Source organism: Magnolia sinica, chromosome 9, assembly GCF_029962835.1.
Source record: "Magnolia sinica isolate HGM2019 chromosome 9, MsV1, whole genome shotgun sequence".
Lineage (NCBI taxonomy): Eukaryota > Viridiplantae > Streptophyta > Magnoliopsida > Magnoliales > Magnoliaceae > Magnolia > Magnolia sinica.
The window spans coordinates 72,105,107-72,131,341 of record NC_080581.1 but is presented as its reverse complement, the minus strand read 5'-3'; the positions used below and the strand labels follow the sequence as shown (position 1 = coordinate 72,131,341).

The window sequence follows — 26,235 nt, the reverse complement described above, 5'->3', positions numbered from 1 at the left end:
AATATTGTGGCCATTACTGAGGAACATTCCGAACATTGATGATTCCAAAAATTTGATAGTGGGAACTTCCCAACGGGTTTACGGAATCTAAAGGGCAGAGATCTCGAGTGGCAACAGATCATTGTATACCTAAAACATTCAACAAGGTTTTCTAGATACTTGGTGATGGAAGGAAAAGAGTTTAGGGATGCAGATAAACTTACGGCTGCCTCCCAGGGCTTAATCCAGACAGAGACTTTGCGAGAGAGAGAACATCATCATGCTGTATGCGGCTGCCAACTATTCGTTCAAAGTGTGGATGTTGTAGTAGGCTGTTGCATGAAACAAATCATTGCACAGACGAATGCAAGCTAGTTACTTAGATAATTAGAAGGAGGGAAGAGTTTACATGCTTGGGCTGTTTGCATGACATGTTCACTAACTACTCTCAAGTTATATTAGGAAGTAACTCAACAGTCGCAGGTAGATAGAAAGCTTTTCTGCAAATTGGTATTTCACCTATTCCAACCATAATTCTAAAAAAACTTGGTAACTCGACTCGATAAAATTTTGACCCAGGTCACTAGGTGACTTGCTAATGGGTGTGATTGGTCCCGAAATGACAACACCAGTCAAGTTGGTTTGCTGACTCAGTCGACTCGACCCCACTCATAATGACTCAGGCGAAATAAGTCACATGGTCCACTGTTTTTCTTAATAAAAGTTAAAAAGTTTCCAATGAGTTTCAAAGTCACGACCTTAGCCAAGGAAATAAAGGTCAATAGGCAATCATCATGTCTTGTGTTGACTGAAGACACGGTTGAGTCTTTGAGTCGATCAAAACCGTCTGGATATTGACTCAAGTTGTTTTGGGTATTTGAACTATCATTTTGACTACTAGTTGAAACAAGCAGAAATGTTATTTCAGTGCGGAAAAGCAGACAACTGAAAAATAACATGTTCTTTTTTTATGCTACCTCAAGCATTTGGTGAGTTGACCCACCAACAAATTCAGCCAAATGCTGATTTGGGCTATTTCCAATCGGGAGTGCAACTCAGGCAGGTTAGGTCAGATTGAGGGTCAACTGGAGCCCAACCCAACATAAAGAGGACCCAACCTGCAACCCAACCTAACCCAACCCAAATTCCAACCCAAGGTGCTTAACCCAAAACCAACCCGAAGTCCTGTATACACTTGACTGAACCGGTCCCAACCCGACCCAAATACATGTGATTATATCCAACCCGAGTCCAATTTGCTCTACACAAACCCAACATGAATTCAAATCGGGTTGGCATTTTCCACCCTGAAACCGAACCAAGGACCTTGACAACCCAACCTGAACTTTGATTGGGTCAATCGGGTTCAGGTTGACCTGAACCCAAGTTGCAGCCCTACTTCCAAATGCAACCTCAGTCTCTTTACGTTTTCTATGTAAATAAAGAGTGTATGCTTTTTGTTGATTGATTGTTTAAGGACAAGTGATAATGCTGCCTTAGCAAGAGGCGTTGAAGAGGATGGTGCAACTCAATAACTTGGACACTTCTCAGTGTCAGAGATGAAAATGAGAGCATAACAACCCTCAGAACACTGATACACGTGTTTCATTAGTCAATAAAAACTATATTAAGAACTGTCAGGTACAGCAGCTACAGCTGAAATTACCATTACTTGAGTCCTACCAGGTCTTTCCCGCCAACACACCACCTGTGTAGCAAATCCGTACCATGCAAAATGTAGGCAACATAATGAAGACCATGGGGCAACAAACATAAAGCTGGTTCACTCATCACTTAGGCCACACCATTGGAATCAATGGACAGCAGTTGGTCTAACTCAACAAACAGGTACAGCCCACGTATGATCAGACTGGCCTGATTTTGTGCTAGGTGATCTTAATCATGGGGCCTACCATTTTCATGGTACAGATTTCCTACACATGTGGCATGTTGGCAGGAAAGACCTGGTTGGATGAAAAATTATGGTACTTCTCCCTATAGCTTATCAGTTCACAATAATCTTAGGGAGCTGATGATTCCCCCCGCCGTTTTTTTTCATTTCATTTTATTTATGCCTGTTGAACAGAGAAATGCTCAAAATGTCCCCTGGTTTTGTAGGTATAGTTATGAAAGATTCATATCTCATTAAACTACAAATATGAAAGATGGGAAATCCTGACATTTACCTATTCCATAGTTCTCCTCTATACCATGTGTCTAGAAAGCACAACAACCCATGAGTAATGAGGTGGTGAGCCCTTGAGTCATCTTGAGCAGCACGCATGTTTCGTTGTGCTTCATCCTTTAATCCAGGACTTCCGGATATTATAACAGCTCCATCAATCTGTATGGCCACTATCTTGTTTTGTTAGCAACTATTCAATTCTGAAAACAAGCTCAAGAAAGAAATAAAACCTTCAAATGTACAGTTTAATTACCTTCTCATTGCATCTCAGGGCCATGTATAATGCAATCCTTGCCCCTAGTGAATATCCGACGAGGACAACCTTTCCAGGGTTAATATCATGGATCAGCTTACTCAACATGTCTGCAACTAATTCAATTGAGATCAATTCTTGTTTTGCCTCTATATCAGCATGCCTTTGAATATGTGATTTTCCATGGCCAGGAAGATCGATTGAAATGCATCGTGTGTTTGCCGAAAGGGACTTCATGATGGGAACCCAGTCTTCACCAGTTCCAAGAAAGCCATGGAGAAAGATAACTGTCTTGTCCTGCATCAGCACAGTCATGGAAAAATGAGAAAGTCCTGAGAAATGAGAAATACAATAGTACAGTTTTTGTTCACAGAAAACAAGAACCAGATTTCTTGCATTGGCAAATGAGACATGAAAATCCTTTAGGGATTTGTTAAGGACTCAGTGCAAGTATTATCACTGGTATAGCCACAGAAACAAAAGCCTGGAAAAGAATTTAAAAAGGTTAGGCGACCCAAGTTGGTTGCCAGATATATAGATTCTGTGTATGTACACCAGGTGCTGGGTACTATACAGTCATGGTCACATTTTCCAGCAATAAAAACCATTAACACCCTATCAACATATTGGTGACATTTTGTTATTTTAAATTTCTACAGATTCATGTTAGTGTCCAACCAGCTAAAAACTAAATAAGGGATAGACATCAAGGAGCATCTAGAAATATTTGTATTCCCGCATCAATGAAGGGTGTGCTTAACATAGTTGTATAAGTCCACATAAAGAATACAGGCCACAAGCTTGTGTAACATAGTTGTATAAGTTCACATAAAGAATACAGGCCACAAGCTTGTTTACTTCGATATAATGAATTTTACACATACCAAGTTTTCATACAAGTTGCATTCCAGCTTGGTGCTTGAAAGCCATTGATAAAAAGGCAGCAGCCTCAATGGGAAGATGGCATGATTCCAATCCTAGGTGCAGTGGGAAACCAAATGGGGCCATAACCTCTAAATTGCATAAGTGTGAGGAATGATATTGTCAACTGCTTCTAACTACTACATGCATTGCATAAACCCTTGCTCTCCACAGTATAGGCTCCAACTGCACCATCTCAAGTGTTCCAAGATACACAAGGCAGGAAATACACAAGTCCAAAAGGTGTCGAGACTGCATGACCTAGGCAAAAACTTTCCCAGCTTCCCATATCTTTGGACTGACAATCAGTCCATGTAATCCTCCACACATACAGCTAAAAACCCTTTTTATCAAGATATCTTAGCAAAAGTAAATCCAATTTTCTTATATGGATTGAGGAAAGTATGTGAACCGAATGAAAATAGAAAAGATTCTATGATGAGTAATAAGATTAACCATGAATCAATCATTCAAAATAGATCTGTGGATTGGACAAATTATTCAAAAAAAATGATCCGGCTGATAGTATAACCACAATCCGAATAAAATAGGAAGGATTACAAAAGACGAGAGAAAAATATTTCCATTAAAATATTAATGTTGGACGTACCTTACCTGTACCTGTACCTTACTAATGGAGTTGCAAGTCATGGTACTGTGTCCCAACCATATCCTATTCAAGATGGACAACCTGCAGATTTTGGTAGCTAAGTAGGGCTGTCAATAGGTAAGGTTTGGGATCGGTTGAGGTCATACCTGGACAGATCAGGAACTGGATACTGTTGGGCCAGGACCCACTGGGTCTGGGTACCATATTTGACATCCGAATCCAGATCTGGTCAGATTAAGTACCTGTCGGGTACCCATCAGGTCTCATGACCCTCCTTTTGGGTTGGGTTCAGATTTAGGTTGAGTACATTACTAAGTAGTTTGGATGTGTTGAAATGGACATTTAGTGGATGGTTAAAATGAAAAAGAGTGGACTGTCGGACTTCAACAAGCAATCATTGATGAATATGATGCTATGATTTTTCAATCAATCCGATTTTGGGATGATGACATGAACAATCTCCATTGGTCCCACAATTTGCATTGTTTAGTTTGAGTTTATCTATGCCATGTGAAAATATGAAATTCCCAAGTATCAGTCATCACACTTCCACAGTTTCAAATAACTTCCCTTATGAGGTCTGCTAAGTAACTACCAAGCATACATGTGAACAAAAGAGTGAGCCCATCTACACATCGCCACATATGGCAAAGAGGGAAATGTGGTTTGAGATCCAATCCATCCACTGGCAGGTTGCTTTGTGTAACATGCCCCTGGTTAAAAATCAAGCGAACCCACCATCAAAAAGAAAAAGATGGATTACAAATTGTGGCTAAACTTTTTTCGGTCATCTATTGTTTCATAAATAGTGGCTCAAATGATGAGTGGACGGGTCCGAATTTTGGTCAAACCTGTCAGATATAGCCTATAGGCCCATGGTGCCCACATGTGGACAACCACTAGTGGGTTGGTCCTACATAGTTTCCCTTCAGAAATTCAAAATTCAAGGAGCATGCCCTTTTTTTCTCGAAATTCAAGTTCAAACCGAGAGAAGACTGTGATAATGCAGGGAGTTCGGTATGATAGGGATATGCCTGCAACCAACTCATAATCCTCTTTGGTTCCTCTCTTTATAAAAGGGAGGAATCCCTAAGTTAAAACAGAGCATCCCAGAAACAATTGAGAAAAGAAACCGGTAGGAATAACTAGAGAATACCCAATTGTCCATTAGGCTCCCTCTATATGATCTAAACCATTGATCGTATCCGATGGTCGACCAAACTATGTATCAGAGAGGAGACTAGCTCCATTCCACTCCCATAGAAGTAGGTAGGCGGATATTTGGACTAGGGTTGTCCATCTTCGGCTTTGTGAAGGTCCCTTAAATCATGTAGATATCATTAGATCCATTGAGCTCACCCATCCAGTCATTAGATTCATGAGGATTGACATGTATAAGTGACTCGATCTAAAATTTTATTTATTTAATGCCTTCTTTACTTTCCATAATTGATTGTCATCATTAAATATTGTCCTTTTCTTACCAAAACCTAGCCCACCAATAATCTGCTACCATCACAAAGGTTGGTGTAGGCATCACCGCCCATTAATGACAAGAAGGAAAGGGAAATGGCGGAGAGTTGTGGTGCCTGCCCATTGTAGCCACAATAAAAAAGATAACACAAAATGAAGTAGATTAAAAACATTAGGGCAACCAATGTCGTGCCGCCGCCTGCGGCTTAGGCAATAGAAGCAGCCGCAACCACCACCTGCCACCACCAATGTAGTGGCAGTAGCCACAACTAATGTCGATTATCGCAGCATTAGCAGCAACAAAAGCCACCACCCCCTCCCATCCTCTCCATCATCTGTCTCTTTCCTTCTCCTTTTGTTGTTGTAGCCAGTAGTAGCCATGGGAGCAGCAACTATGGCTGTCGCTGCTTGCTCGAGAGTATATTTATCATACTATTACTTTAAAAGGGATTTAAACCGATTTTTCAAAAAATTGAGTTTTTTAAATAATCTTGATAAGTTGGATTAATGTGTATGTGTAAGACCCGAGGCCCAGAAATCTGGTTTGTACACTGGATGGTTGTTGACTAAAGGTCCATTAGCCCCGAGAATGTTTTGAGTTGATCATAATGTTGTTCTATTATCGAGCCGCAAGTTGTATTTCAACCTGATGTCCGAATTTTAAGATACGGACTTAAAATTAAACAATCTGAGAAATGACAATTATGTCCTTATTTTATCTGGCGGAGCCCCACCATCTAGTTTTCAAAATCCGTTAGGTCTGAGAGCCTAACCATTGTAACCGTAGTCGAGTTACGGAATTAATGGCGAAAACGGCATGTCAATAGGACACCCGGATTGTAAGTTATGCATAGAGATGCACATGTATATTTTGAGAAAATATACTCAAATGACCTCGATGTTTTTAAACTCGTTAGTTCAAATTACTTAAATAACATTGTTATATTGCTACTATAAGTTTAAACTTTTCAAAAATCATCACAAAACATCCCATAACTCTCCTTTTTAGACAAAAGCTAATTTCAAACCATTTTCAAGTCCATATATATGAAAACCCTTTATCAACATTCCATTTTCCAGCACTCTTTCTTGTTGAGTGTGAAGTTGAGAAGAAGAAAAAGAAGAAAAGGAAATAGAAGCTGAGGTTGGGAGCCAATCCTCTGATAGTTACAGGTGAGTGCATAGAGTAGGGGCACGCATATGTGTATGTTGGGGTTTCCTTCAAAACCCTTTTGCTGGATTTTCGTTTAGGGTTAGAAAATTCCTGGATTTTCTATTTTAGGGTTAGGTTTTTGTTGGCTTTTCATTTAGGGTTAATAGATTGCTGGAATTTCTGTTTTACGGTTAGATAAGTGCTGGATTTTCTGTTTTAGGGTTAGGTTTTCGCTGGCTTTTCATTTAGGGCTAATAGATTGCTGGAATTTCTATTTTACGGTTAGATAATTGATGGATTTTCTATTTTAGGGTTAGGTATTACTGAATTTTCTGATTTCGAATTAGGTATTGCTGAATTTTCTTGAAAGCCCTATAAAAGATGAGATTTCTGATTTAGGGTTAGGTTCTTGCTGGAATTTCTAATGGAGTTGGTTAATTTGTTGCTGGATTTTCTTTTAAAGCCTTAAGCAGACTAGCTTTTCTGATTTAAATTCGTTAGGTTATTGCTGGATTTTCTTATGGGTATGGCTGGATTTTCTGAGTTAGGTGATTAGGTTATTAATGGAAGATTAGATGATAGAGATGATTTAGTTTTGTTTAAAGTTATACGTATTTCTAACAGTTTCTCTCTGTCCCTTACAATGTCCGCCCGCTACCTGTTTGACAAAATGTTTAAAAGAAATATCCTTCATCCTTTTGATGTAGTTAATTCTTGAGAAAAAGCATGCTTGTGGCATGAAGTCTTATAGCAGAATAAATCCCGGATTAGATTTAGATTGGCTACGTCAGGTGCATATCATATGCATAATTCATCGTCGTTGTATCATTGTATGATTGAGAGTGGTTATAGTCGTTGTATTATTGTATGATTGAGAGTGAACGATTCATATCATGGTATGGTGATATGGTGATCATCATGGGTTGTGTTGCGACACACGATGTGTCTATGATGGGGTTGTGTTGCGACACACGATGTGTCTATGATGAGTTTGTAAACTGTCTAGATACATGATGTATTACATGAGACCCCTATGAGGAACTTAAATGTATGAGGAGACCACATGAGGAAGGTCGTCCTATGTTTTCCTTGAAAACCATGACATATAGTGCTTATGTGTGGACTTATGCATATGATGATTGTAAATGCGATTAAACATACTTTGTTATAACTTGAGTTGGACACCACACCGAAAATGTGTAATTCGACAGGACATGATTAGAGGGTCCATGGGTGAAAGTCCCTAAACCCCGATTGGTACCATTGGGAGCGACCAATGCTTAGACTGGGTGGAAGAACAGAGCGCTGGAATGCCAAAATATCAAAGTAGGCAGCGACTCCCACCGACACGTGTCGATTGGTTGAGAGATTTGACTTGACCTGCTTATGGGCAAGCAAAGATAGGTTGTGTGTGACGAGCTCGTAAATTGTCCGCTATCGTTTTGCCAGGCGACTTATGACTTTTCGCTATTAGGCAGATAGTGAGGTTCAACACAAGTGGGTTAGACTAGTTCGGCCTGTGAACTATCTAGTCCCACCTCTGTAGTTGACCACGATGAAAAAGTCTTTACAAGTGGGTAGCAATCATATGTGAGTCCCACCTCTGTTTTAGACTTTGGTGATCCAATTGAGAAATATGGAAAGTTGTGGAAACATTGAAAGAGTATGTATGTTACAAGTGGGTAGAAGTCCCACCTCTGTAAGAAACATAAAAAGTGGCATAATGCATTATATCTTTAGTTTATTGTTATCAACTTAGAAAGCCTGTGCATTATATAAGAATAACATGAAACATGCATTTTCACTACACACACGCACTCACTGGGCTTAGTAGCTCAAGCTTTCCTTTCTAATTTTTTTTAGGTGAGAGTAGGGAGCTGCAAGAGTAGATGCTACAGACTCCAGTTGTCCTTTTTGTTTTGTACATATCAGTGTATATATTTTTTTGTAATACCTTGAATATGTACATCAGGTATAGTAAATATGACATGGTTTATGTTTTGGTTTTGCCTTGATGTGCTCAGTTGTACACAGTAATATATGTTGAATATGATGAAATTTTGCGAAATGATACGTGTTTGTCGTCTTTACTTTTAGAAATCCTCCTTGTGAAGCCCCGCTTATGGGACTTAGTATGTGATAGTTGGAAGTCCCAAAATCGGAGTTCTATGGAGGTTATCAACCAAAATTTGGTGTATAGTAATCATGGATTACCAACACTAGATTTAGGGTCGTGACAGTATGTAGGCTAAGTACTCCAGATTAGGAGTCAACTCCATTTGATGTGGTCATATGGATTAGGACGACCATAACAAAGCTGAAATTTTTGAGTGCTAGTCAGTTGGTCACTTGGTACTCAAACACCTATGAGATGGTAACTGTGTTCTAGCTAGTCACACGCCTTTGATTCATTGAATTATGAAATTTTGGTTTTAGTTATGATGAGACAATCTGATTGTAATCAACATTGTACCCTCCCACAATGCGATTGAGTAGAATATGTTGGATATGGGCCTGTGGAGCAAGGTCCCACATGATTTCCGCTTAGAGTTTCTCCATGTGGGTAGTCTTTTTCTCTCAAAATTTAAAATTTGTCGAAAGTGAAAGAAGATTGTGATAAGGCAGGGAGTTCGAATGTGTTAGGAATAAGCACTTATCTCTATTGTAACTAACTCTTCATAATGCTCTTGGTTTCTTTCTTTATAGAAGGGAGGCATTCCCTCAGTAGAAAGCACGCATCCTAGAAACACCTAAGAGAAAAAACTGAGAGGAATAATGAGAGAATACCTGATTGCCTATTAGCTCCCTCTATGTGATATATGCCGTTGATCATATTTGGTGGCCATCCTAACCGTGGATCAGATGGGAGATGAGCTCATTTCCACTCTCATAGTAGTAGCCAAATCACTGGACAACGGCCATCCATCTTCAGCTTTGTGGTCCTAAAATCGTGTAGATGTCGTCAGATCCTGTGGGCCCACCCCTCCAAGCCTTTCAAAAGGAATCTACATGGTGGGACCCATTTGATGGATAGATTGAATCTTGTATGTGTGTGCCAGTTTGGAACATGGCTTGCGTGTATCTGGGCTCCCACGGATCATCGTTATATATTTATAAATATCATGTTAATCAGGTACTTGACTCAACTGGACAGATCCAAACTGTTTAAATTTAGCTGGGTACTCAAGACCCAACCCACACAACCCAATTTTTAATCTAGCTATCATAGTGGACCCAAACCTAACTCCATTTCTAAATGGGTCTGAAAAGATTGACCATACCTATATAAATCGGGTCGAGTCTACTGGCTATCCAGGGGTCTATTTCCTGTAATAAAGTCACTTCAAACTAAAAATAATTTCCTTTCTGGAAACTGATTAGAGATCAACCATTTAGAACAACCAGCATTCCTAGTCCAGTCAGCTACATTACCAGAGACCCCATATTGTTTGACAAGAAACTGTTCAAAGCAATTGCTACTTAAAATATTTACATTCTTTTAACAAGCATCCTAATCTCTTACAAATAAGTTTCACAGATATAGGCATGAGTAAGAAAAAACACTTACTGTGATGCTGTTCCTTCCCACATCCCGCACTTGAAGGGAACAAGAGAAATCCTCACAATCGACTGTCCATTGGTATGTCCAAACTTGTTCTTTGCTGTAACTTTTCTGCACGATATCATGGTTGATTTGGAAATTCTGGAGGAACAGAGCTGCATCTTTTGCAAATGCTTCTACCGTGTCACCATGTGGATGAACACCAATCTTAAGCGGCTCAGTGGTTACATCTTCCTTAAGCCATCGATATGTTCCAAGGCCATGGGCTATAGTTGGGCGCAATTCCTTATTCTTCATCTTGCAGATCTCCATGTTTTGCTGCTCAAGATAGCATGCAAACTGAACATATGATGCCAAACTTAGGCTACTTTCATATGCAGCACTGATAACAGCCATCTTTTCATGTTGTTGTGCCCATTTTGCAATCACTGCTGCATTTTCAAACCCCCCAACAACACTTGGTTTAATAACCTGACAGGATCATCATAGTAAAATCAGGTCATGTTCACAATACAATATATTGAAGTTGTTAGTAACATCTTCTAAGTTTTAACTTCATAAAGATTAGTTTTTACTTACAACAGCAACTATTCCTGGGTGTACAAATGCCATAAGCTTATTGAGAGGATCTCCTTGAATATGGTCAATAGTTTCATCTAATGCCACAGGTAAACCAGTTTCTTCACAGAACTTTATGATATCATCTTCAGAATGCACAGGTTCCTGAAAATTAAAAAGGTAATATATAAAGAAATTAGCAAACACAATCCCAAAGGTCAACTTTAAGAAGGCATCCATGAATCTTGCTAATATGATTTGGCAAATCCAACATATATCCTATCAGAATCAGAATGAACAAGAATGTGGACTGCAATAATAACATTACTCATTACAATTCTAGGAGCAATGGCAGGCCATAAGAGAAAGAATTCACCCAGTGTAATGGAGACAAGTATATTTTTCCACTTTTAAATAATGTCAAACTAAATGCTTCAAAGTTCTAGTATTAAGAATAGAAAATTCCTATAGAAGGAGAGCTTAAGGATATCCTGCAGGTACATTGTTTCTTCCCTTTTCTTTTATTATCAACAAAAATAGAAAATAAAAATAAAAAGAGCAAATTTTTTTTTTTCAAAGATTCATCATGATGAAATTTTCGAAGACTAAAAAGAGGAGAAAAATTATCCTCATGCGTCCTTTCTAATTATCCCACTTTGGTGAACATCACCTGTGCTAATCGACTATTTAACTAAAAGCAATGCATTTTTCATGCGGGACCCACACATGTTACTAGGGGACTGCTAAAGTGATGCAGTGTCACCAAATGTTATGGACATGGTTTCCAGGCACTAATTTCAGGCAAGTCCATGCAAGTCTAAAATCATACTATGGAACATGCTAGATACTATTGATACAAAATGTTCTCTTTGTAAGCCCTCAATATCACTAGTTAGAATTACTTCATGAGTTATGATTTCTATGAATACACATGAAATAGAGATGAATCCTAAGACATTAAAGCTCAATTGCTCTTGTAACAGCTGTTTTGTGTGAACACTTTATACCGCAGAATTTCAAATGCCAAGAATATTTAATTTCAGCCGATCATACCTCAATGTATTGAAGATCATAGCATTTTACACGGGACCCAAACAGAACAGCTTCTTCAAATGTCCAATTACGATTGGCATCAACACGAAGTTTTATGAGGTGCCCAACTTTCTGTCTAATTTCATGAACAACAGCAGCATCTTCAACAGGATTTGCTCGACGGGCAACCTGTAGAGGAAGGATTACTCCATGGATAAATAAACTTTTCCTAACTGCTATTAAAAGTGTCATGGCGGGAAGTAAGAACATGCTGACCCCGTCAAACATCAACCACCAAATACAAAAACAAATGACAGCTAATACAGTTTCAATGGAAGCTATGATGTTTGCTTTAAAGACTGCATAATTTCACATCGCATGTTCAAGAACATTAGGGAGAATTGTGACTGTTCCAAACGTATCTTACCTTCAGTTTTATCGTGGTGAATCCTTCATCAACCAGTTGCGCCACAACATGAGCTACCTCCTCAGGAGTTCCACTAGAATCTACAAGGGCACAAATTTGCACTCTTGACGATCTTTTAATCATTTCATCTTCTTCAATTGACTGAGTCACTAGTGATGAACTTGCACTGCCAAGAATTACCCCTAAAAGACTCGTGCCTTGTCTTGCTGCTAATGCATTAAGAATGGCCATCTCTAGACCACATCTTACACTTGGAAAGATAGAAGAGGGCTGGTAAACAGGGAAAAGAATCAGCTGTTTAAAATCAAATGCCATGGAAGATGTGCAAAAAGATATAGTTGATCTGACGTCTGTTGTGCTTCTAAAGATGGATAGGTGCACCAACCTGGATCCCTAAGCTTCTCCATATCCAAGAAGTGAAGGATCCCTTGAGTAGAGGTAGTTGATAACTTATCTCAGCTCCTTTGATAGTATGAATAAGAAATCTCAGTTGCTCTTCAACATCTACTAAGTCCTCTTTGTGGATTTCGATAGGGGCAATCTGCTCAAAGAATTAGATTATGGAAAAACCATACCCAATCACAATTAATGTTTGAAATTCATAATTAGACATGACTTCTTCAAGTGCACAACTTTGGAGTATAGTTGCACAAAGCATGCCGCAACAGATTAGGGTGTGGGAGCGGGTTTTAAATGGTAGCAAGTATATACATCTAAGAAGCAGGAATGGGTGCATGAGTCTGAAGTACAGTTCGAAGTGGAGCAGCAACTAGATATAAGGATCATGCAACTAAGCTTTAGAGAAGCCATTATTTTTAAATAATTGATCAAGTTAAAAACAGTGAAAAGGAAACAATGGTGATGACATAGGAAAAAAGGCACCATGATGAAAAACATTATATACTATCATTTTACAGTATCTACTAAAGTAATCAACAAGCATCATAACATATTATAAATACAATTCGAGTAATAATCAACATTCGAGCAATGGAAGATAACCATCATGTGTTTCCTCAAATAATATTAATCATCATTACCATCATCTAAGCCTTATGCCAACTAATTAGGGTCAGCTTGAAATAGAATTTGTAGTAATAAATAGAAGTACAATGGCTTACCTCGCCGAATCCTACACTTCCATCTTCGAGGGATAAGGTTAAAATGAAACCATCTCTATAAAAGCTGTCACAGCCACTATTTCTGGGAGTCGAAGTAAGCGGTGCACATAGTTGAATTCTGTAATAAAATCAGAATGTTGGCGCCAGAAATTCTTTCTCATTATAAAAAACTGATATTTATAAAGCTTAACTGCATATGTTGAGGAAAGCTCTGCATTTCTATAAATAGTTATAAACTTGCCTATAAGATGAAAATTCCATTCTGTGGATCTTGCACAGAAATGAACCACTGGAAACATGATCTGAAATCGAAAGCGCCGAAAGGGTGCTTAATGCATGATCTGCTGCTTGACGAGCAGATTTAGTTAACAAGCTGTTAAAGGATCCACAATGTGTTAGACAGTTTAAAGGAATTATCAAATTGTCTGAAAAAAAATGTTACAGTCCAGGCAAGATAGAACCTGTGGAAAGTAGCATTCTTCTCAATGCTACTTTCAACTTCTATAATGTAGTCAGTCTGTGAATGTTGAGATGTCCACAAAGCATGTTGAAGTTCCTCTTTTGTCCGCACATGTAAATGCTTCACACTGTCCATTCAAGGTACACGATTTTAAATTGAAGCTGCGAGGATAGTGCCAATTGCATGGTTTACACTGCTCTAAATGCTTCTTTGGCATTTTGTCAAATTTTAAAATCATCTTGTTCCCTTATAAGCATGCCACTTTGCATATTTATGAAATATGCAGACAAAAGCCAACCACTAGAGTTCAGTATAAGCAAATTCCCCCTTTCTGTAATGCAAAATAGTTAGGCAAAAGTGTAGTGCTCGGGATGACTGTGTTGGCATGTGATGCAATATTCGCTAATGCATGTTGATAGGCTCCCTGCTATTCTGTGCAGTGAAGTACTTGAACAGCTTGTCCTCTCCACTTTTTGTTTCACAGTGGTACTGTACATGTGGGTGCCTTGTTGACTACTTGGGTGCTTCTATTTCTTACTTGATACAAGGGAACTGCATGTGTTTCCCAGTGTTTGTGTGTGTGTGGCACTCTGCCTCCTCCTTCACTGTGTTTGGCAACCATGGTTTTTAAAATCAGTTACAATACAATTGTATCAGCGTGGCACTGAAACTTTTTGGTAAGTTTTTTAGGTTGTTGCACACAGAATGGAAAAGGTCAGGACACAGTCCAGATTTTGTTTTTCCAGTTGCACTGTTTTTTTCCTGTGATTCTTTGTGGAGATTTGTCACATGTATTATGTGTAGTTGGTGATTTGAAATCACTAGAAATAAGAACCATTGAATTCCATTGAGATTTGAGGGTAGGATGATGATTTTTGTGAGGAACAAGTGTCATACAACCCTTGCCTAGGGTCCTTTTGCTGAAATTTTCTTATGTCTTCATGTTGTGATACTGTGAAGCTATGAAATGAGCTGTGGATTCATGCTGTGGATGGTGAAGCAATCTGGATGTGATACAACGCACACTGACTGTTTGACGTAATGCGCGACCTAATTTAACATGGAAGATTTCTACAAGAAATGGAGTTTTCCTTTTCCATTGATAATCTCTTCATTTATTAGGCTTTGGTTATCAGTTAGGGACGTAGTTCACTCACATATTGTGCAGTGTTGCACATGTCTTCACATGCCATTGTGGGTGTAGTCCTCTCTGTCAGATTTGCTGAATGACCCTCAATCGAGTGGTCCTTTTCTTATATAGAAATCATTGTCCCTACTTACAATATATCCCTTAATTACAGCATAACAGCAACCTCTATATCCCCTAATTACAGCCCTTAATTACAGCATAACAGCAGCATCTATATCCCCTAATTACAGCCCTTAATTACAGCATAACAGCCGCATCTATATCCCCTAATTACAGCCCTTAATTACAGCATAACAGCAACATCTATATCCCCTAATTACAGCATAATATCTCCTAATTACAGCAGCATCTATATCCCTAATTACAGCATCTATATCCCCTAATTACAGCCCTTAATTACAGCATAACAGCAGCATCTATATCCCCTAATTACAGCCCTTAATTACAGCATAACAGCAGCATCTATATCCCCTAATTACAGCCCTTAATTACAGCAATATATGGTACAACAATATATGGTAGGTTTGTTGTCAATCCTACTAACACTCTCAACCATTGTGACTGCAGTTCACTCATCTGTTGAGCGGTGTTGCACGTGTCTTTGAGAGAATTTTACATGTGAATTGTGATTTCATGGTTCGATGGTTACTGAGTTTGGTCATAGCCTTCTATTTGAAGAGAAGATTCAATGGATGACGAAAACTCAATCTACATATTACAAACAAGCAGCAATTAAAGATCTTTTACCCCACCATGTTGTGTTTGAGGGAGAGTGGTGGCCCATGCTAATTGTCATCTTCTTTATATGGGTTTTTAAGTAGGGCATGATCGATATCCATGCTCCAGTTTGAAGGCAAGTGTAGGAAAGTATATGTAATTGTGAGTGTATGTGTATGTTACCCATATACTCCTATGGAGCACTATGTTGTTTTCCCATGTTTATATATGTGTGCTAGTCTTTTGGGTTAACACAATAATTGTTTCCCTGACAGTCTCTCCCCCACTTTGCTTCCCTTCAATCTTATCACTTTCTACCAAACCTCACCTATTCAAATATCCTCCCGTGATCTCATGTTACCCCCTTCTAGACCTAAAAAACAACACCTTTCTTCATATTGTAGCCCATCCTTCTTGTTTTGATTTGACCGTACACCAAACTTGCTTATTTCCTTCCAAACTTCTGAGACCCTGCTTCTTTGAACCATCATGGGAAATCCCACTCCTTCCAAATCTTCGTAATTTCTGGCACACACATGCATGCATACATACACTAGTTACATACATACATACATATATATTATATACATACATACATACATACATACACACATGTATACATGCATAAATATATACTGACACACAATATATATACACATGGATGTATGTATTTGATGTGACCAATGTTGTCAAAAGTGATCACATAAGAGATTATGCGATCGCATAATTGCATAATGCCATCCATATGGCATATGAGATGATCGCATATGCCATATGGATGGTGTGCGATCGCATAATGGCATATGCGATTGCATACTCTCCAACAGTCAAAAATCTGACCGTTGGAGCATTATTTAAAAAATAAAAAATAAAAAATAAAAAATCGGAAGTTTTGCCTATAAAAAGGCACTTTCCCCTCCATTTGCAACATAAACATCCTAAAACACTCTCTTGCTCTCATATATCATTCGGAAGCCCTCATTCTCTTAATCTTAGTCTCTTAGTCTTTTCTTTACTATTCAAGATCAAGTCAAGGGCTCAAGAAACAAGAAGTTAGAAGAATCAAGGAGTCAATCACTATGCTATTCACTCACTCTCTCTCTCTCTCTCTCTCTCTCTCTCTCTCTCTCTCTCATCTCTTCTATAATTCTATCCTCTTATTATTCTAATTTTTAAACTCCATTCTAAGAGTCTATCTCTTATTTTAAGTTTCTAACTTTTTTAATTTCTAATCTCTATTCTAAGTTTCTAACTTGTGTTTGTGTGATCTATTGTTCTTGATTTCTTTTTAGAACTATCATTTATCAAGATTCAAGACTCAAGACTCAAGAATAAGGCTCAACTCAAGAAGAGACTCTCAAGTCTCAACAAGTCAAGAGTCAACTCAATAGTCAAGTCTCAACTGTCAAGCGGCAATCACACGCTCAAGTCTCCCAACAAATTCTTCTATTTTGTTTCATATTTCATTGCAATTTTTAGACTTGTAGTTTCTTCTATCTACTTTGTACTTTGTAGTTTCTAGTTTGTCGATTCTAGACTTCTAGTTTATTTCAACTTTCAAGTTCCAAGTTTCTATTGCTAGCAGTGGCGCCCTTGACAGAGTTTTCCTCAATCCTGCTGACCTTCCAAGGCACATCAAAGGCTCTTTGGTCTTAGACAAAGCCGGAGTGGGGCAGATTCAGCTCAGCAAACACAAGACAGGGATAGGCTAACTACTCTGCCTAGGATTCCAGCCTTGCCTCCCCTGTTACCGTGTCTCTTTCAGTTTCTGCATCCCTTTTGGGCTGCTGCTACATCTTGCAGTGGTGTCACTCTGTCTGCTGTCCCTGCTCCATGCCAGGCTTCTCCACGCTTCATCCCAGTCTTATGTCTCCTTTGTATAGCTTGTCCATCTTCTACATGATAGGCGTGGCCTGGATCCTATTTTGTTGGGGCCCGTCCGACTGATTATATATCTCAAGTTCACATTAATACAATTCCGTAGCTTTAAAAAAAAAAAAAAAGTTTCTAGTTTATTTCAAGCTTGAAGTTTCTAGTTTAATTATTTCTAGTTTCTTGTTTATTTATAGTTTGTAGTTTCTAATTCCTAGGATTCAAGATTTAAGACTCGAGAGTGTGATCATTTTCAACTTCGAAGAATCAAGAGTCAAGACTCACTTTCAAGACTTTCAAGATTCAACAACAACTTTCAACTTCCAACTTCCAAGGACTCAAGAGTCACAAGTCTCTCTCTCTCTCTCTCTCACACACACACACACACACACACACACACACACACACACACACACACAATTGTATTTGTAACTCCACAACCATAGAAGTCACTCTCTCTTTCTCTTTGTATTTTAAACTATTTACTTTATTTAGTACTTAGTAGTATTTACTTACTACTTAGTAGTTAGCACTTGCCTATTACTACTTACAAGTTACTACTACTTATTTAGTTTAGTACTTACTACTTAGACTAATAGACACTAGTCTAAATTCTAAATTTCTAATACACACTCATAGTCTCATATACATACTACGGTCAACTACTCTACCCTACTAGGCTACTACATAGTATCATCATGTCTTCATCTCAATCTTTTACTTTGAAGCCAAAGTCAAATGACCTGGGTTGGAAGTACGGGCACCATCGATGTGCCGGTGAAACGTCGCAAGTAGTGCGTGACCTATGTGGATTCGTAAGTTCCGATGGTATTGGCCGGCATAAACAACACCTTGTGGATGCATCAGGAGCAAATGCAAGAACATGTCCCAATGTTACTCCGGAGATCCGTAAGGAAATCATGGAGTACATGGATAAGCATGCTCGGAAAAGACATGACACAACGGCTATCTAAGAAGAAATTATGAAGAGAGAAGCTTATGAGGATATCAATGTAGTAGATTTGGATGAATCTACACCACCTATATCCACAGGGCGATCTTGACCGGCTGCCAAAAGAGCTCATGGGCATAGGCCTATGGATAGGTGGTGTAGACCACATCCGGAAGATGTGATTGACCAAAGGGGTAAGGGAACCACCCAAACCCCTTACAAAACCGGTATAAGAAGAAGGATAGAAAAACCACGATTCAACACATTGCGAAGTGGTTGTACCAAGCTGGTATAACTTTTAATACCGTGAAAATGAAGAGTTTTAAAGTTATGGTTGAAGCTATAGGTCAATTTGGACCTGTTTTGAAACCCCCCTCCTATCATGAAGTGAGGGAGAGTTGCCTAAAAAAGGAGGTGGTGTTTACTAGAAGCTTTATCTCCAAATACAAACAAAGTTGGAAAATATAAGGTTGTTTGTTAACGGCCGATGGACGGACCAATGATCAAGTTGGAAGTCGATAAACTTCCTTATAAATTGTCCAACTGGGACAGTGTTTTTAAAGTACATGGATGCATCGGCCCATTCCCACACGGCTGATTATTTATTTAAATTATTAGATATTGTAGTTAAAGAGGTGGAAGAGGAATATGTTGTCCAAGTTATCACAGACAACACAACTAATTATGTAGCTGTTGGTCGCCAATTTATCGAGATGAGGCGACGTTTATTTTGGACATCATGTGCGGCACATTGTGTTGATTTGATGTTAGAAGATATAAGTAGGTAATATATAAGTAATTGTTAGGGCTAGGAGAATCACGATTTTTTTGGTATAAGCATGCCCTTCTTCTCAATCATATGAGAAATCACCTTGGGTGCAACTTGTTTCGTCCAGTCGTCACCTGATTCACAATAGTCTTCTTAACATTACAAATATTACATTCAAAGAAAGCCAAACTTAGGTCCTTTGTAGTGTCGGCCGATTGGAATAATGGACCATGGTCAAAGAAGGTTGAAGGAAAGTTAGTCCAACAAACCATTCTTTCCGCCCAATTTTGGGCTCCAGTAGTAAATGCTTTAAAATCATTTGAACCTTTAGTAAGTGTACTGCGAATGGTATGATGAGAAAATTCACCCATGGGCTATATCTATGATGCGATGCAGAGGGCTAGAAACAAAATAATGGAACACTTCAACTATAAAGAACGTAATTACCAGCCCATCCTAAATATTATAAATGCTAGATGAGGCAACCAACCCTTATTCGGATGCCTACATCCTTAATCCGGCCCTATTCTTTGCGTCCGCTGATTGGACTGTGACAGTCGCATTTCATATGATCGGATTTCTAAATACTTTAGAAAGAATGTTTCTAGACAAAGAAGAACAAGATAAAATTTCTCGGGAGCTGGACCTCTACCTAAAAACTGCAGAGATTTGGTCAAGAGAGATTGTTATCAGGCATATAAGTATGAAATTGCTAAGTATGTAATTTATTTTATGAAGTTCTACAACTTACAATGTAAGAAGTCAAAGTGAGAAAGTGTCTAACTTAAACTTATTTGCACAGCTGACTGGTGGTTTATGTATGGAGTTGACCCGACTAGGAGGGATCCGGTACTACAGAAGTTGACCATGAGAATTCTTGGTCTTACGTGTTCTTCAAGCGGTTGTGAGCACAACTAGAGTACACTCGAGTCGGTAAGTGTTAGAAATTACAACTTAAAAGTTCAATAATTTACTTCTAGTTTCAAATTTCAAGGCTAAACTGCTAATATTACATATTCTAAATGTTAATGACATACAGATTCACATGAAAAAAGAAAAAGAAATCGCTTAAAACAAAAGAAACTCAACGACCTGGTCTTCGTCCAATATAACCAGAAGTTGCGAGAAAGATTCCAGGCCAGGCGAGAAAAGTCTGGATTTTATGATCCTATTAGCCTATATGATTTAGAGGCAGATAGTGAGTGGCTTGCGGAGACAGAGGATCTAGTCTTTGCCAGCGAGCCCCTTACATGGGCCTAAGTCGAAGACGTTGCTTATGAATCGGCACCTGGCGAAGGTTCTCAATCTCAACGACAGAGAAGGGGAGTTGGAGGGGGGAGCAATAGCACGAGGCCTACGCCTAACAATCAAGGAGAAGACAGCGATGATATTGAGATTGAAGAAGTACAAGAAGATGCTCGACCATTAGACGTGGATGAACAACTTGTGCGGACAGATGATGAAGAAATAGAAGAAGATGAAGTGTACGTTGAAGAAGGAGATGATTCTAACAATGATGATGACGATGGTGATGGTGGTGATATGCCACAATGGGAGAGGGAACAATGTATATAGTTAGTAGATTAATAGTTTGTAATTTGTAGATTTTGTTTATCAATAAAAGTATTAAGTTTTTTTAATAAGTAAAATTTTAATTATTAATAGCTTAGATAGTATAGGTAATATACTTACCAATATTCACAAATTAGTTTGAAAATTGATGGGAGTAGTGAAGTCTTTATGAGAAAAAAAAACACTGTGCAATCGCTAATGCGAACGTGGGATCGCATAAACCTCACACTGTGTTGCATACAATCACTTAAGTGATTTGACAACATTTGATGTGACAATCACTATGAGAACATAGAGATAAAAGGAACCATAAACTTAAATGACGTTGGAGTTCATAAGTACTTTCTTAGTATTAGGATATCTGGAGTGAAAGAAGCTTTAAGAAAGATGAAAATAGGAAAAGCTCTTGAACCAGATGGTATACCAATGAAGGTTTGGAAGTGTATGGGAGACTCTAGGTTATTTTGGTTGAAAAAGTTGTCCAACAAGATTGTAAGATTGAAGAAATTGTTAGATGAATGGAGGAAAAGTATTTTGGTACCTATTCATAAGAATAAAGGAGACAGAGCTACACTAACTATCATGGGATTAAACTTATGAGCCATACTATGAAAATTTGGGACAGAGTGATTGAGCAAAGACTAAGACATGAAAGTAATGTACCTGAAAATCAGTTTGTTTTCATGCTAGGGGGTTTGACACTGAAGCTGTTTTCCTACTTAGACAATTGATGAAAAAACATAGGGAAAGGAGGAAGGATCTCCACATGGTCTTTATTGACTTAGAGAAAGCTTATGATAAGTTCCGTAGAGATTAATCTAGTCAGTGTTTGCAGAGAGAGGAGTTTCAAGAGGATATATTGACATGATTAAGGATATACAAGAGGGAATAGTAACAAATGTAAAGACCACTAGTAGAGAGACGAGTGAGTTCCCAACTATTGTAGGCTTGCACTAGGGGTTGGCATTGAGCTTGTTCCTTTCAACATTCGTAATAGACAAGTTAACAAGGCATTTGCAAGAAGAGATCCCATAGTGTATGTTGTTTGCAGATGACATGGTTTCAATTGAGAAGAGATCACATTCTTGGTACTGTATGTTGATGACATGCTGATCGCCATTCATAACATATCTGAGATCGACATACTGAAGAATCAGTTATTAAGGACATTTGAGATGAAAGATCTGGGGGCTGCAATGAGGGTTCTTGGCATTGATATACACAGAGACAGGAAAAGGAGCAAGCTATGGTTATTTCAGAATCAAGGTATTGATGAAGTATAGGATGGACAAGGCAAAGCCGGTCAGTGTTCCCCATGTAGCTCATTTTAAGCTTTCTTCTGCACAATGTCCTAAAACAGATGAAGAAAAGCAGGTTATGTCTTGTGTGCCTTATTCGAGCGTAGTTGACAGCTTGATGTATGCCATGGTCTGTATGAGATCGAATATTTCACATGCAGTGGGTGTTGTTAGCAGATACATGTTTAACCCCGACAAGCAACACTTGGAGGCAGTGAAATGGCTACTTCGATATATTCGAGGTATGCGGGACTACATCTTATCATTTGAGAAATCAAGGGACAAGTTAGTAGCTATGTGGATTTTGATTACGCGAGTTGTGTGGATAATAGAAGGTCGACTCTCGGTTACTCATTTGTGTTAGCGGGTGGAGTGATCAGTTGGATATCGAAGATTTAGTCTGTGGTGGCTCTTTCCACAACCAAAGCTGAGTATATGGCAGTGATAGAAGCGTTCAAGGAAGGTGTTTGGTTAAGGGGGTTGATAAATCAGTTGAGGCTTTAGCAGGAGGTCGTGCCAGTCAATTGTGACATTGAAAGCACGGTAAATTTGGCTAAGAATTTTGTTTATCACTCACATACTAAACATATTGATGTGCGTCCCCATTTTATCCGACAGGTGCTTGAGGAAGGAGGTGTGACTCTAGAGAAATTCACACTAACGTGAATCCGGATGACATGCTTACGAAGGTGGTTCCCATAGATAAGTTCAAGTTCTGTGCAACGTCTCTGGGCTTGGCGAAGGTGTAAATGGAAGATGGAGTGTGCGCGAGAAGCGATGGTGGAGTTATGATGTAAGGCAGAATTAGAGATGAGGATAAGAAGCTATGAACAATGAAGATTGAAGACATGGTGGAGATTGTTGTTGATGTCTTAAATTTGTCAATAATAGGGTCTGCCGATGCCATCGATAGACCACTCGATTCCATCGAGCAGACGTCGATGCCATCGAAAAAATCCAAAAAATCCATGTTGCCTACTGGAACATTTTGGTGTTGCTACTCGATTTCATCGAGGTCTTCGATGGGTTGTCTATGCCATCAAAGGTCCCATCGAGCGCCTGCGCAGAATTGCGTAAGTGTGGGATTTGTTTCCTATTCCGGTTGTGATAGTTTATATATCAGGAGTAATCGGGATTTGGGAAGAGAGAGGGTGTTGTAGGGCTTTCTAATTTGTTCCTAAGGGTTTCAAGGGCATAGCTAAGGCTTGTGAAGAAGATTCAAGGCTTGTTCGAATCAGTAACTTTCTATCTCTTGTAATTTATGCGTTCATAGTACATTATTCGTCGCTTTGTGCCTTGGTTTTTACCCACAAGGGTTTTTCCACTTAAAATTTGGATTGTTTTTGTTTGGGCTTGGTTGTGTGATTGTGAGTACCTTGCTTGATTCAACTCTGTGTGCTTCTGCAGTTCCCCAACAATATATACCCTTCAAGCTTTTGATTTTGTATTTAAAAAAAATAAAATAAATAGTATGCTCAGGAAATAGCCACTATACATAGATTAAAATAATAACGACCAAATTCAACACAACCTCACCCCTATTTATATCTAATGTTATTCAATGTTTTGTCATGTTGACATGTCCACAATTTTCATGAATGTTAACTGCCGTGCCCAGTTCCTCATGGATTGTAATTCAAAATTTCCATGCAAGATCAATCAATCAGAGGATAAAAGGGATTTGAGACAACGATATGCAAGAAAAATAATTGTACATGGGATGCATCATGCACTTGCTGCATTACCTATGTGCCTCGCACAACTTGCCAATTGAGACATCATGGGATGTGTAGAAGTACTTCTGTAGTATACTTGAATCCGTTCTCTCTGCAATTGGAAGAAGACTGAAAATTGCACCTCCGTGGTTATTTGTTACTACTATTGTCATAGGTTTCCTCCGCATCCTACAAGCATAGGTGCATCCTTTATACATTTCAGAAATCAAGTAATGTAACTTTGTAAGCTAGAAATGTTTAGCAGTTGTAACATGTACAGATGAAATGATAAGTATATATGACAACTGCAAAAAAAAAAAAAAAAGTACATATGAGAGAAGGAACTAACATGATAGCCAGAATTTTCTGCACACCAAATATAAGAACAAATAAGAAAATGGAAATAGTGACGATAAGAAGATTTTTTTTCATCCATTTTATAAAATTGATGGAAGCACCCATTCACACATGCATGCACATGTGCGTGCGCACACATACACCTATTCACAAATCAATATTAGCAAGAACTGATGTTCATGAAGAAATCTGTCGTTGGCTGCATAGCCTCTATTATAAAAGTCAAATTAAGATGAAAAATGCCCAAGAACAGGTGCAGGTCTGCAAGGAACTGGAAAAATGTGTAATGATTATGTCAAGATCGAAAAAGAACATAGCATAATGAAGATAGAAACTATAAAGTGCTTTGTCAGAGTTTGCGACACAAAAGGGAAGGGTTTGTGTATGTGACATAACTTGAAGACAAATCAAGATAAGACAATTTTAAAACTGCTTTCTTTTCCTAACATTTAAGACATGAGGCCTATAAGCATGAATATTTGCATAGAGAACAATGGATAATGGAAAAAAAAAAAAAAAAGAAAGAGGAAAAGGTAAATAACACAGACCCACATGTGCACAGTATTCAAGGACTTCTATGGGGACATTTTTGGTAGTGTCATGCAATATCACTGTCAAATGGTTTAGTGTAGGACTCTGTTTCAACGTTTTAAATAGCTACGCAATGTAGCATGTAGCTTACGCTATGTAGTATAGCATAACCTTAATGCAACATAGCTCATGAAAATAGCTCAAGTTGCATGTAGCCTACACAACATAATAATTTACAGACGCTAAACACTAGGTAGACTATGCTACATGCTATGTAGCTCACATGATGTTTTCAATGATTTGTTACATTTTCTCATTTCCAATCAAAATTAGTTAACCGGTTTAATGCTTTTAGTAAAATAATATAAATAACAATATTAAATCAGTTTCATTGCTCTTTCTTTACCTTTATACTTGATCATTGCCCCTTCCTATTACTTTAGGTTGCATTTTGTTACAACTAATATCATGAAACTTTGTTAATTTCATTAATAATCATTGTAATTTGGTATGGAATATCATGACATTGGTGCAACCAAGCACCTTGATTTAAAATCTAGAAGTTGTGTGCAGCTTATGTTACACGCTATGTAGCTTATGCTTCACACTTCAAAGGGGTGAAAACTATGCTACATGCTATTCGTTATTTAAAGCACTACTCTATTTATAGGCTTTTGACCATCTTTTCAAAATACTTTGATGTCTTCTCAAGAGATGAGTGCAAACTGAAGTTGGTAGTCTATGGTAGGAAAAGACACAATGAGATGCAATGGAAAGAACTGCTTGTTGGTTGCATCATGCCCAACTATGATGGGAGCACAATCAATAATCGGCAACTCGGGACTGGCCAAGAGGAGAAACGAAAGTTTCTTCTTCTGGACGAATTGGATTCAAGGGACCCAAATGAAGCTGAGGTGAGACAATTATTAGATTGGCATAAGTTTTTCTAAACCATCCTAGTTGGCACATCTCCTCACTAAGGATGACTGAATTCATGCTATATTCTTTTCTTGGTAGGGCATTGGAGCCACTACCTTGCAGAACACAAGCGGTAGGACATGATCCAAGGCATACACCATATCACGAGAGTATACACTACTAGCCCTACATGGAGGCTAGTATGCGCTACCATGAAATTCTAGACTCATCTAGTCTTGTTGAAGTTGGGCTTAGTTGTCTTATGTGGGGCTAGCTACTTAAGCCTAAGTTACTAGCTAAAGATCCTGCAAATGAAGTGTTAAATGTTTTTATTGTACAAACTTGAACCATAGATTAGTTGTTCCAATAACCTTGCCTGGCTCCATAGCTTCTTTATTAAGCTAGATGTTAGGCTCACTTAGTGTTAGACACCTCATTTCACTCATCATCACTTTTAGCCTCTTAAAAATTTAGGGTTGGCTTTTAAATGGCAGATTGGCAACATTTTAAGATTGGTTTCTCACTAGACATCAACCTTCCTCTTTTACATAGGCTCTTCGAACCAGCCATGGCAAAGGCTCCAATTGAGACCACTCAAAAGATGGCATGGTTCCCACCTAGAATTGACCCCAGCAACTATTACATGCATG

At 38.5% G+C, this 26,235-nt stretch overlaps 1 protein-coding gene across 2 annotated transcripts in view; it reads right to left on the bottom strand.

Annotated features, from left to right (window-relative positions):
* LOC131255652 (protein PHYLLO, chloroplastic) overlaps nt 1-26,235 on the bottom strand; it is a 98,708-nt gene that overhangs the window by 2,024 nt on the left and 70,449 nt on the right. Inside the window, exons 16-27 of one of the 2 annotated variants that reach the window (XM_058256430.1) lie at nt 23,810-23,968; nt 13,736-13,861; nt 13,516-13,647; nt 13,275-13,392; nt 12,539-12,694; nt 12,154-12,423; nt 11,748-11,915; nt 10,716-10,859; nt 10,143-10,607; nt 2,418-2,714; nt 2,166-2,323; nt 204-311 (exon numbers count right to left, since the gene is read on the bottom strand). In XM_058256430.1, the coding sequence (XP_058112413.1) occupies nt 204-311; nt 2,166-2,323; nt 2,418-2,714; nt 10,143-10,607; nt 10,716-10,859; nt 11,748-11,915; nt 12,154-12,423; nt 12,539-12,694; nt 13,275-13,392; nt 13,516-13,647; nt 13,736-13,861; nt 23,810-23,968 (2,301 nt within the window). The remainder of the gene's footprint in view (nt 1-203; nt 312-2,165; nt 2,324-2,417; nt 2,715-10,142; nt 10,608-10,715; nt 10,860-11,747; nt 11,916-12,153; nt 12,424-12,538; nt 12,695-13,274; nt 13,393-13,515; nt 13,648-13,735; nt 13,862-23,809; nt 23,969-26,235) is intronic. The other variant, XM_058256431.1, reaches the window with a different exon arrangement.